Source organism: Rhinopithecus roxellana, chromosome 19 (genome assembly GCF_007565055.1).
Source record: "Rhinopithecus roxellana isolate Shanxi Qingling chromosome 19, ASM756505v1, whole genome shotgun sequence".
Taxonomy (NCBI): Eukaryota; Metazoa; Chordata; class Mammalia; order Primates; family Cercopithecidae; genus Rhinopithecus; species Rhinopithecus roxellana.
The window spans coordinates 75,991,506-76,004,315 of record NC_044567.1 but is presented as its reverse complement, the minus strand read 5'-3'; the positions used below and the strand labels follow the sequence as shown (position 1 = coordinate 76,004,315).

Sequence of the window (12,810 nt, the reverse complement as noted above, 5' to 3'; positions counted from 1 at the left end):
CAGAGCCCAGGCTTCCTAAGGACACATGTGAACTTTCAGGCCGTTAGAGGGCAGATGTGATGGCTGCCTTGTAAGGACGGTGATGTGGAGCCCCCACCCAGGGCCGGCCTGGAGACATCAAGTGTCCGCAGCCTAGAAACGTCAGTAACGCCTAGCGCTTACAGAGCCCAGAGACACTGTTCTAAGTGCTCTGTACAGATGATCTCCCTTGATCCTCACATATCCTTAAAACAACCCTAGGAGGTGGGTCCGGTTCTCCCCACTGTGCACATGTTGAGAGGTGTGCTAAGTTGCCCAAGCTTGCATGGCTGGCTGCTCAGCAGCAGATGGCCTGGCTCCTGAGTTCTCACCCACATTCGAGCCCCCAGGAACAGAGAGAGGGAGGCGCAGGCCCAGAGGGGTGAGCTCCTGAAGATCGGGGCGGGGGGGTTGGTGAGAGTGTCCCCTAGAGGCCCAAAGACAGAAGCCAAATGGCCAGCTGCAGAAAACACGTGTGGTACAAGCTCCAAATCGACACTTATCTCCGAAGGGACGGATGTGAAGAAGCAGGCTCACCACAGGACAAGGCAGAACCTTCTCTTTCAAGCCTCTTAAAGGTGTTTTATTTGTTTGCTTTTCTTTTTCCCTTTTAAAAACAATAATGGCACATTGAAAAATTCAACTACAGAGAAAGGGCCATGTCTTCGAGTCCATGTTCACATTGTCCCACGCTGTCGCACCAGGATGGGCCGCATACTTCGTCCTGGCTGCGACTGTGGCCTCTTGGAAGGGTACTGGGCCACTCCAGGGCTCGGGTGCTGCTCCTCCTGGATCCACTAGAGGGTGGGAACTCTGGGCCCTCCCAGACTCCTGCTCCTCTGGGGCCCCCAGGACTCTGGCAACCCCTTCCCTTGCTCCAAACCAGAGCCAGGAGCTGGAGATGTTAGGGAACTTATTTTGGTCCCCACAGGGGACTCTTCCGGGGCAAAGCCCTCCCCCGCCCAGCAGGAGATGACACCCCAGCCCAGCCCAGCTCCCACCCTGGGAGGTTGGGGTGTCTCTCCCCAGTCTTGTCTCCAGCCCAAAAGACACCACACCCGTGCCCTGGTTCTCAGGCCCGACCCACCTAGGCCCCTCCTGCCAGGCCCCACAGCGCCCCCAGCAGGAACAGGAGTGACGGATGCTCAGCCCTTCAGCTGACCCTCACCAGGAACAAGAGGGCTCCCCAATCCCCAGGGCCCGGCTCAGAAGGAAGGGGTGGGGGAGAAGGAGTGAGAGGGAGCAGGGTGAGGGGCACAGAGCTGAGGCTGCTAGGTGGGAAGAGAGATGCAACAGATCTGCCCAAGGGGACAGGGGAGGCTCCTCAGGCTCTGCAAAGAAGGGGGTCCTGGGGCGCATATCAACAGGCCTGGGCCGGGGGCTCTGGGGAGAAAGAGGCTCTCGTTCCCCCTCCCATCCTACCTCTGGTTACTGTGGGGGCACAGGCCCAGGTGACAAGACCTCAGGCCCCCCCAGAAAGGGAAACGCCACGCTGCACTCAGCTGGGTCTCAGCCCAGCCCTCGTGGGAGGGTGGCACCCCACCAGTCCAGGCCCTGCCCAGCTCCGGTTCCCAACAGCGACTCCCAAGGGCACCCTTCCATAGGCCAACTGGACAGGCAGCTGGTGGGGGGCCAGACTGACCTAGGGCCCCAGCTCCCCAGCTCCTCCCGCCCTGGCCCTGCCCACGCGCCTGGCTCTATTCTTGCTGCTCATTCATTTCCATGTCTGACACCAGGATGTTCTTCTCAGTGGCCTCGGTGGGGCTGGAGCTGCTGCGGCTGTAGCGGGCACCTTCAAAGGCCCCACGCTCGATGCTCTGGCGCCTCCGGTAAAGGATGAGGGCCGCAGTCAGCAAGGCCAGGAGCAGCAGCACCGCCATCAGCACTACCACCAGGGCCGCTGGATTCTCTGGAAGCGCTGCCAAGGTGAGTGGGCATGAAAGGTCAGGTGGGCATTAGGCCCAGCAGCGCTTCCTGCCTGCCCACCCAGAGGTATTGCCTTTCACTCACCTGATGGGGAGAAGCTGCTCTGCTCAGCTGTGGGCAAGAGGAGGAGGCCAGTTAAGAACAGCAGTGATCACCGTAATAATCACTTAAGTAAACGTAGAAAGCACATAGGCCTGGGCCGGGAGGTCTGGGGAGAAAGAGGCTCTAGTTCCCCCTCCCATCCTACCTCTGGTTACTGTGGGGGCACAGGCCCAAGTGACAGGACTTCAGGTTCCCCCAGAAAGGGAAAACGCCACGCTGTACTCAGCTGGGTCTCAGCCCAGCCCTCGTGGGAGGCCTGGATGTCAGCCCCTTCCCTAACTCACCTCATCTTCACTAGCACTCTAGGAGGTCAGGACTTTTTTCTTTTTTTTTTTTTTGAGACAAGTCTCGTTCTGTTGCCCAGGCTGGAGTGCAGTGGTGCGATCTCGGCTCACTGCAGCCTCCGCCTCCAGGGTTCAAGCAATTCACAGGCCTCAGCCTCCCAAGTAGCTGGGACTACAGGCATGTGCTACCACGCCTGGCTAATTTTTATGCTTTTTGGTAGAGATGGGGTTTCACCATGTTGACCAGGCTGGTCTTGAACTCCTTGACCTCAAGTGACCCGCCCACCTCAGCCTCCCAAAGTGCTGGGGTTACAGGCGTTGAGCCACCGCACCAGTCTGGGACTACTATTCTTCCCATTTTACATACGAGGAAACTGAGGCCACAGATTCTGCCCACGGTCACGCCATTGATAAGTGACATGGCCAGGACTTGAACTCTGTCCATACCCTTAACCATTACAAAGTGACAGAGGGTTGCTGACCCCCTGAGCCTTGTGGTCTAGTTTGGATGATAAGCTTCAGGTCCAGTCCGTCCCACAGACTAATTTATCCTGGGGGGTCCCAGCTGCCCCAATCTGGTCTGTTCAGGCCTTCCCATCGGCTGTGTCCCCTGCAAATTGTGTAGCAGCCCCCAGCCCCAGCCCAGGACGCATGGCATGGGGTGGAAGGAGGCTGAGCGTGGGCCTGCCCGGCGCTCACCACGAGGAAGCTTGCAGACGACGCCCATGGTGACGTTGGTGCAAGCGCCGGGGCGCCATAGCCCGCTGTTGCTCTGGATCCAGTAGCAGCTGTTGTGGCTCAGCATGCTGGGGCCTAAGCCGGGGGGCCCCCAGTTGGAGTAGTTCACAGCTGTGTTGTCCTGCCAGACCAGGGTGCCTCCTGCGGGAAAGAAGGCACTGAGGGAGCAGGGACAAGGTGGGGCAGGAGTAGGTGGCAGAGAGCAGGCCTGTTCTAGAACAAACTCCCCCTCCCGACAAGCCCCAGGGCAAGGCTCAGGGCAGAGTGGAGGGCAGCCCCCTATAGCCCGAGGCCTGATCTCCCCACCACACACACAGGGCACCCACCTTTAGGGCTGAAGTTCATGCCCAGCCAGGCGCCCCGACTCTGGCCCTCATAGCTCTGCAGGTGCTCCCAGACAAACACGTTCTCCATCTCATCCAGAATAGACAGGACTGCCCCGCCCGCTGGAGGCAAGGAAGGCCCACATCAGGGCGGATGGGTCTCCGGGGCACAGAGCACCCCCAGGGCTGCCCCAGCCCTCTTCTCTGCAGCCTGAGTGGAGGATGGTGTGGAGTCTGTGGATTCATGCGTGTGTGTGCACGTGTGCGAGTGCGTGGGGGGCAGCATATGCACATAGTGTCATGTATGGTCCCTGCATGTGAGAACACGAGGGCGTCTTCTGCAAGTGCTGATGGGGAGAAAGCAGCGTGGGGATGTACTCATGGATCTGAGTGCCCACGAGAGGAGGTGCCACTGCCTGCCATGTGTGGGCTCTGGCCTGGTCACCCACCTCTCTGGCAGCGCTGTCGCGCCTCCTTGTGGCCCAGCAGCAGCTCCATGTGGAAGGAGTAGCAGTGCTCCCGGAAGGGGATCCACGCGGAGTCTGCCAGCCCCTGGGGACAGCTGCCATGGTAGCTTATTCTTCGGGGAGGAGGGGGCCCTGTGGGGGTACAGGATTAGGAAGTGGCCCAGCACCCTCCCTGGGGCCACCAACACCTTGCCCACACCCCGCCCTGGCAGGTGTTAGCAGCACTCACCACTGCTAACCCCGCACACAGCCCCTTGCAGCTTGGTGTCACAGCTGGTGGTGTGCCAGGCCCCGTCCACATCCACGTAGGTACAGCCCCCCGGCTGCTGGGGCTCCCCGTCCTGCCAGCCCACATAGTTCAGCGGCTCCTCTGAGACCCAGGAGTACCGCCGAGAGCCCTGGGCATGGAGGGCCATGGGGTGGGAGGAAGGGAATAGTCAGAATGGGATGCGGATAAGGCGGGGGGCAGGAAGGGGCAGGGAGGGGAACCCGGGCAAGGCTGGGGCCCAGGGCAAGAGCGTCAGGAGCCCACCTCCTCGCCAGCCAGCCCGATCCAGAGTGGTGTGCGCAGCCCTCGGGCAGCTTGCGTGAGGAAGGCCTGGGTGTAGGGGTCAGGCACGTAGGCCAGGCTGGCATTGCGGCTCTCGCACAGCAGGAGGGCATCGTGCCAGCGCAGGGGCTTCTGAAGCAGCCGGAAGGTGCCGTTGAGGTAGGAGAGCTCAGTGCCCGGGGCGGGGGGCAGCGCTGCTGGGGACGGGCTCAGGGAGGGGTCTACAGGGAAGGGGTCAGGGTTCAGGCTGAGCTCTGCTTCCCTCACCCCATTCCCAGGCACAAGGCCAGGAGAGGGCCAGACACCAGGCAAAGACCAGGTCTCCACCAGGCTCGGCGCTTGGCCCAGACCAAGGCTCGGTAGGTGTCAGCCCCATTATTATTAATAATACTTGTTTGCTAACAAATGGACAGGGAGGCGAGGGCCTTGACCTCCTCCTACCCAAGGAACCCAGGGCAGAGGCCACCTACGCATGGAGCTAGAGGTGTCTTGGACCTGCACCGTCAAGGTCCTTGATGCCACACATGCCAGCACTTCATGCAGCCCAGCATCTAGCTTCCCCCCGACCCAACGAGCCCTCCATACCCCCAAATCTTCCTCCTGAGACCCGTGGGTGCTACTGCCTTTCCATCGTATTGGCACCTTGCCTTTCTGCCCATCTGCTTCCAAAGCAGAGCCCCGCTCTGCCAGGGACCATGATTCCTTCCTCCTGGCATGGCCCCAGCATCCAGCCCAGTGCCAGGGCCCCGCTGGGGTTTCCCAGGTAACTGGTGACACATACCCGTGCCCTTCTGGCAGATGAACCCATGGGTCTCCTCCGTGCAGCTCCGATCGTCCCAGCGGCCAGTGAAGTGGGCTGAGGGACTGTGCAGGACCACTGCACAGCTGGTCTGAGGGGAGGGAGCTGCTCAGGGGAGCCCCAGCAGCTGCCCCCCTGTGCTACTGGCCCCAAAAGGCTGCAGTGTGAGCAAAGAGGCTGGAAGAAGGGAGACCCCGGGGCAAGGGGAGACACTGGGGCAAAGGCAGCCCCACAGGCTTAGGGCAGCAGGGTGCAGAGGGGAACACGGAGGGCATCCTCACCGGTTTGTTGCCGCTGGGAGCAGGGCTAGGGCCAGAGGGCTCCCCAGGTGCCCAGTTGGCATACATCAGAGGCTCCTGCTCCACCCACTGGAAGTCCCTCTGCGAGGCGTGGAGGCCAATCCAAAGGTCAAAGGTCACATTGGGCAGGCTGGCTGTGATGAACGCTACAGTCCCCAGAAGACAGTTGTGAGTGACTCTGCTATAGCTATTTGTGGGGACAGCGTCAGAGGATACTGGAGGCTCTCCATAGGCTGGCCCTACCTTGCTCTAAGGGGTTTGTGATGGTGACCAGCTGGGCCTCTTGCTGTTCACAGGAGAACTGTGCCTCTGACCACTTCACCCGGCTCTGGGGGTCCTGGCCCTGGACCTGGAAACACTGTGGGGCAGAGGTGGGGATGTAATGGCCAGCCCCACCCTTACATCCACAAACCCAGAAAGGCCACTGTGTGCCCCTCAGCAGCAGGTCCTGGGGGGTCTTCGAGGGCTGGGAGAGAACAGTATCTGAGAACCAGGACAGCTGGCTCTCCTTGGAGCAGCCTCCAGCACCCTCCCAGCTTGGCACTGCAGATTCACACACATCTGCCTACACTCCAGGGGATCTTTAAATGGGAAGATTTATTTGGGCCATCAAAGGCTATGACAACAGTGCCTGGGCCAAGCGCTGGGAAGACGGGGACAAGGATTTGTCTTGCTTTCTGCTAAACACCCTTCCGAGTGTTGTCTGACATCCATTGTCTTGCCCTTTGAACTTACATGATCATCTCTAGGATACTTTTTTTTTTTTTGAGACGGAGTCTTGCTCTGTCGCCCAGGCTGGAGTGCAGTGGCGCCATCTCTGCTCACTGCAAGCTCCACCTCCTGGGTTCATGCCATTCTCCTGCCTCAGTCTCCCGAGTAACTGGGACTATAGGCGCCCGCCACCACACTCGGCTAGTTTTTTGTATTTTTAGTAGAGACAGGCTTTCACGGTGTTAGCCAGGGTTGGTCTCGATCTCCTGACCTCGTGACCCGCCCACCTCGGCCTCCCAAAGTGCTGGGATTATGGGCGTGAGCCACCACGCCTGGCCCTAGGACACTTTTATCTTTATTCGTCAATGATCTATTAGCGGCAGCTTCTATTTTCTTTTTTTTTTTTTTTTTTTTGAGACGGAGTCTCACTCTGTCGCCCAGGCTGGAGTGCAGTGGCCGGATCTCAGCTCACTGCAAGCTCTGCCTCCCGGGTTCACGCCATTCTCCTGCCTCAGCCTCCCGAGCAGCTGGGACTACAGGCGCCCGCCACCTCGCCTGGCTAGTTTTTTGTATTTTTTAGTAGAGACGGGGTTTCACCGTGTTAGCCAGGATGGTCTCGATCTCCTGACCTCGTGATCCGCCCGTCTCGGCCTCCCAAAGTGCTGGGATTACAGGCTTGAGCCACCGCGCCCGGCCACTTAGCGGCAGCTTCTAACTCTGTAATTTTACATTTCTTTTTTCCCACTTTCGTTAGCTCCATAAGGTTTCAAAACAAACAAACAAAAAAACCCTAGGTAGGAAATCTCTCATCAAGTGAAGGCTCTTTCTTAGAAAATGAATGATATCTAATGATTTTCTGCTCAGAGGCAGTGTGATGGAAAATAAAGAGTGTTGGCCGGGCACGGTGGCTCATGCCTGTAATCCCAGCACTTTGGGAGGCCGAGGCGGGCGAATCACCTGAGGTCGGGAGTTTGAGACCAGCCTAACCAACATAGAGAAATCCTGTCTCTACTAAAAATATAAAATTAGCTGGGCGTGGTGGCGCATGCCTGTAATCCCAGCTACTCGGGAGGCTGAGGCAGGAGAATCACTTGAACCCAGGAGGCAGAGGTTGCAGTGAGCTGAGATCACGCCACTGCACTCCAACCTGGGCAACAAGAGTGAAACTCCATCTCAAAAAAAGAAAAAAAGAAAAGAAAAAAGAAAAGAAAGGGTGTAGGGAAGCTCTGGAGTCATAAAGACAAGGGTGGGATTCAGATGAGGGGGAGATGTCAGATTCCAGCTCTGATAACCTTCTGGCCTCAACTTACTCTACTGTAAAGTGGTAATACAAAGCCTGTCTTTGGGGGTCATTTTAAGGATTAAAGATAACAGTACATGACACAGTAGGCACTTAACCACTGAGAGCTCTGACTATTAATAATTAGCTCCAGCACCACCCTTATTGATGCAGATGGCAGATTTGGGGTAAAAAATTGTAAGCCCAGAAATAATGCAGATTTTGAGAGGGTCTGTCACAAGAAGTCTTTCAAGGATTTGGTTTCACAGAAGTAGTTTCAGAGCTATGCTGAGGCCCAACTTAAATAGCAAGTAGAGTTCATCATGCACTTGGAAGCAGCAAGGTCACACCAGTACTAGCAAGAAGTGACAGCTAAAGGGAGAGGGTATTCAGTTCAGTCCAGCCAACACTCAGGATGTCCCTGCCACCCACGTGCAAGTGTATTAAAGGGTATGGCAGGTGCTAGTGGCCCTGCCCTCCAGGAGCTTAAAGCTAGTGGAAAAGGCTGTCCCACAAACCAGGGGTCCCTGGCTTGTTAGGAGGTGAGTGGCGGGCCAAGGGAACATTATGGCCTGAGCTCCGCCTCCTGTCGGAGCAGGGTCATTAGATTCTATTTTTTTTTTTTTTTTAGACAGAGTCTCGCTTTGTTACCCAGGCTGGAGTGCAGTGGTGCGATCTTGGCTCACTGCAACCTCCACCTCCTGGGTTCAAGCGATTCTCCTGCCTCAGCCTCCTGAGTAGCTGGGATTACAGGCGCCTGCCACCACGCCCGGCTAATTTTTGTATTTTTAGTAGAGACAGGGTTTCACCATGTTGGCCAGGCTGGTTTCAAACTCCTGACCTCAGGAAATCTGCCCTCCTAGGCCTCCCAAAGTGCTGGGATTATAGATGTGAGCCCCAGCGCCCAGTCAAGATTCTCATAGGAGTGCGAACCCTACCATGAACTGCACATGCGAGGGATCTAGGTTGCGTGCTCCTGATGAGAATCTAATGCCTGATGATCTGAGGTGGAACAGTTTCATCCCAAAACTATCCCTTCCCTCCCCTAGGACATGGAAAAATTGTCTTCCAAGAAACCAGTCCCCAGTGCCAAAAAGGTTGGGGACAGCTGCCATAAATGCTTTACCTCCATCCAAATGCTATAGGTACACAAAGAAGGGCACAGAACTAGAAAGCCAGATGTGTGAGGGCAGGCAGTGAAGGAGTGAACACCCTAGCATACTTCCAGAGCTTTCCATAGGCCGGGCACAGCAGCGCACAACTGTAACCCCTGCCCTTTGGAAGGCCAAGGCAGGAGGATTGCTTGAGCCCAGAAGTTCAAAACCAGCCCGGACAACATGGCAAAATCCTATCTCTACAAAAAAATAGAAAAATTAGCTGGGCATGGTGACATGAGCCTGTAGTCCCAGCTATTCAGGAGGCTGACGCAGGAGGATCACTTGAGCCCAGGAAGTCGAGGCTACAGTAAGTAAGCCATGATCGTACCACCGTACTCCAGCAGTTTCTGAGACCAAGCAAGACCCTGTCTCAAAAACAAAAACAAATAAACTTTCCACAGGGCAGGGGAGTAACTGGTATCTTGACAATGATGCATTACGAAAGCGACCTATTACATATATAAAATACATTGTTTAAAAAGTGAGTGGAAAAAGAACAAGTTTTTGGAAAAACTTTATAACATGAGAGATGCTCAAAATATGATACAGAGGAAGAAGGGTTGGGTAGGAAATTATATTATTTAGTATGAGCTCAATTCCATGGAAAAAGGCAGGAAGGAGAATAAAAATTTTGACAGTTGTGATCTCTGGATAGTGTTGGGTGAGTTTTGGTTTCTCTTCTGTATTTTCCAAAGTTTTAATAATATACATGCCTTAATTTTTTAAGGTAGAAGAGGTGTAATTTGTTTTTTTGTTTTTGAGACAGATCTCACTCTCTCGCCCAGGCTGGAGTGCAATGGCATGATCTCAGCTGACTGCAACCTCCTCCTCCAGGGTTCAAGTGATTCTCCTGCCTCAGCCTCCCAAGTAGCTGAGATTACAGGCATCTACCACCATGCCCAGATAATTTTTTTGTATTTTTAGTAGAGACAGGATTTCGCCATGTTGCCCTGGTTGGTCTCGAACTCCTGACCTCAGGTGATCCACCCGCCTCAGCCTCCCAAAGTGCTGAGATTACAGGCATGAGCCACCGTGCCTGGCTGTGTAATGTTCTTTTGAATATTCTGAGGAGGGCAGGAGATCCATGACACTAAGAGGCTAGCTGCCTTCCTCAGTATGACAAGGATTTTTGGATTATATTATTCAGTGTTAACTCATCTAATCTTCACAATTTAAGTGTTCTTAAAATGTCCTGCAAAGAAGCCATGGCTTGAGATTAATACCTATGACCCTGGCACATAACAAGGAAAATGACAACCTTCTCTTCCTGGTATAAACTCTTTGTCAAACGCTAGGAAGGACTTATCAGTCCTAATAAATCAGTCTGTGCATGGAGAAATAACCACTGTGGGGAAGAAACTCACACTATGGAGGGAGTGTTTTGAAAACATGCTTAGAAATGCATCCATAGTGATTAATTTTAGTGCCCCAAGCTTTCCTACCTGCACACTCAAAACACTTGGAAAAATAATTTTCTAGATGGGGGTCTTGTTACATTGCCCAGGCTGGTCTCGAACTCCTGGCTTCAAGTGATCCTCCCAGTGCTCAGCCTCCCAGCCTACTAGTGAATTTTTAAAAGAAAATGTTTGTTTAATTGTAGAAGGACTAAAAATGGGGAGAATTATTTAGCAAGTCCAGCCAATGATGGATGAACTTTTTTCACTTCAATCTATTTGTCTTTGCGAGGCATCTTTAACCTATAGCAACCATGAAATGCATGTTTTGAAATAACTTGGATTTCCAACACATTAGACCTGTGAGTCATGAGTCATAAAGTGTCAGACTAAGATTTTCTAAAAGCATGAAGTATATGCAATCACATTGCTCTTATTAAAATTATTTAAACAATAATTTTTTTGTTGAACAACCTTCGACTTTCACGAACTACACAAAATATGGAACCCTTCAGGAATTTGCATAGCATTCTTGTGCAGGGCCATGCTAATCTTTTCTGTACTGTTCCATTTTTCATACATGTGCTGCCAAAATGAGCATATTAAATAATAATTATTATAATTGATCTTTTTTTTTTTTTTGAAAGGGTCTCACTCCATTGCCTAGGCTGGTATACAGTGGCATGACCACGGCTCATTGCAGCTTCTACATCCCGGGTTCAGGGGATCCTCCTACCTCCCACTTCCTGGGTAGCTGGGACTACAGGTGCACACCATCACACCTGGTTAATTTTTCTATTTTTTGTAGAGACGGGGTCTCTCTATGTTGCCCAGACTGGTCTTGAACTCTTGGGCTCAAGTCATCCTCCTGCCTCAGCCTCTCAAATTGCTGGGATTACAGGTGTAAGCGACCTCTCCCAGCCAATTAATCACTTTTGAGTAAGCATAAAAAAAAAGTTTTCATACCACTAGTAAAAAAAAAAAAAAAAGTTGTTTTTTTGTTGTTTTTTTGGCGTTTTTTTTGAGACAGAGTCACTTTTGTTGCCCAGGCTGGAGTGCAATGGCACGATCTTGACTCACCGCAACTTCCGCCTCCCAGGTTCAAGCGATTCTCCTGCCTCAGCCTCCAAGTAGCTGGGATTACAGACATGCACCACCACACCCAGCTAATTTTGTATTTTTAGTAGAGATGGGGTTTCTCCATGTTGGTCAGGCTGGCGTTGAACTCCTGACCTCAGGCGATTCACCCGCCTTGGCCTTCCAAAGTGCTGGGATTACAGGTGTGACCCACCATACCCAGCCAAAAAAATGTTTTAAACTTAAAAGTATTTTTAAATCTTTAGCTAATGTTTTATACTCTTTTGTTCTTATACATATTTTACTATATATAATCTTAGTCATATTAGTACGGAAGTAGGTTTTATTTACACACACATATTATACATATATGTTAAATGCACACACAGATATAGTTTGGTTATTTAAGCTCAATATTTTGTTGTACTAGTACGAGTTCGTTATCAAAATCTTTGGCAATCAGGCAGGGCACGGTGGCTTACATCTGTAATCCCAGCACTTTGGGAGGCTGAGGCAGGTGATCACCTGAGTTCAGGGGTTCGAGACTAGCCTGGCCAATATGGTGAAACCCCGTCTCTACTAAAAATATAAAAATTAGCCAGGCATGGTGGCAGGTACCTGTAATCCCAGCTACTCGGGAGGCTGAAGCAGGAGAACTGCTTGAACCCGGGAAGCGGAGGTTGCAGTGAGCCGAGATCGCACCACCGCACTCCAGCCTGGGTGACAAGAGTGAAACTGCTTCCCAAAAAGAAAAAATATTTGGCAATCACTGATCTAGAAAACTCACCAAAGTATTTGGACAACCTTGCTTCCCAGAGGATTGGAAGGTGCTACTACACTGAGTCATTTTCCAAGGAGTCTGGCCCTGGTACTGGGGCCAGATGAAAGAGAAGTTGGTGGGTACAGGCAAGAAGCCATGAGTTTGGTGCTGCCAAAAGGCCAGGACTCCTGAGGCTCAGCCTTTCCCTGTTCACATCCTCTCCCCTGACTCCCTTGGGTGCCCCCTTGCCACCTCCTACCTTGTTGAGGAACTGGATCCAGCCAGAGGGGCAGCCCCCCAGGGCTGTAGTTGGCAGGTCTGGGGGCTGCGTTTCTTTGGTGACGTTGCTGCGCTTGCAGATGTAGGGCAAGGCTGTCAGGCACCTCTGGTCCCCCCAGTCCTCTGCAGAAAGGGGAGGGGAGGGCAGTCACTCCCAGGGCAGAGCAGGGCAGGGCATGGCTGGCAGCATACTTAGCCTCATGCCCTGAGAGGAGGCTGGGCAGAGGCTCAGGGCCTGTGTCCAGTTCCGAACTCAAGTCTTCTGGACCATGGAGACAGGCCCACCCCTCCTGGGTCCAGCCTTTATTGGGTTGTGGGAACAAAGCGAATGAGACTAATGACTTCTGCCCAGGCTCGCCCAACATCAACCCTCTGCACAGCTGACTGCGCACTCTGCCCCCACCTTGCCCTCACCTCGGCTGGCTGTCATGTACACGCACTTCTTGTCCTTGCCGACAGGCCGAGGTTTGCCTGGTGCCCAGGAGATGAAGTTTATAATGGAACCATCTGTCCATCTGCAATGGCATGGAGCAGAGGTAACTCCAGCACCGGCCTGGGCTGGGCCTCCACTGGACGCAGCAATGAAGGCCGCAGGAATGGGGGCAGGGAAGGGCCCAGGTTCTGGGGTTTAGTGGCTGTAGGCTGAG

General features: G+C 53.6%; 1 protein-coding gene and 1 non-coding gene across 2 annotated transcripts in view; both read right to left on the bottom strand.

Moving 5' to 3' along the window:
* Positions 1–574: 574 nt before the first annotated feature.
* MRC2 (mannose receptor C type 2) overlaps positions 575–12,810 on the bottom strand; it is a 66,402-nt gene continuing 54,166 nt past the window's right edge. Inside the window, exons 19-30 of the mRNA XM_010380078.2 lie at positions 12,578–12,678; positions 12,144–12,286; positions 5,750–5,864; positions 5,489–5,652; positions 5,190–5,298; positions 4,391–4,629; positions 4,088–4,256; positions 3,841–3,990; positions 3,395–3,514; positions 3,030–3,209; positions 2,029–2,055; positions 575–1,936 (exon numbers count right to left, since the gene is read on the bottom strand). Coding sequence (XP_010378380.2) covers positions 1,716–1,936; positions 2,029–2,055; positions 3,030–3,209; positions 3,395–3,514; positions 3,841–3,990; positions 4,088–4,256; positions 4,391–4,629; positions 5,190–5,298; positions 5,489–5,652; positions 5,750–5,864; positions 12,144–12,286; positions 12,578–12,678 — 1,738 coding nt within the window. The 3' untranslated portion in view covers positions 575–1,715. The remainder of the gene's footprint in view (positions 1,937–2,028; positions 2,056–3,029; positions 3,210–3,394; positions 3,515–3,840; positions 3,991–4,087; positions 4,257–4,390; positions 4,630–5,189; positions 5,299–5,488; positions 5,653–5,749; positions 5,865–12,143; positions 12,287–12,577; positions 12,679–12,810) is intronic.
* LOC115894986 lies at positions 10,543–10,648 on the bottom strand. Its single transcript, XR_004055201.1, has one exon. It is a non-coding gene; the product is annotated as a U6 spliceosomal RNA (small nuclear RNA).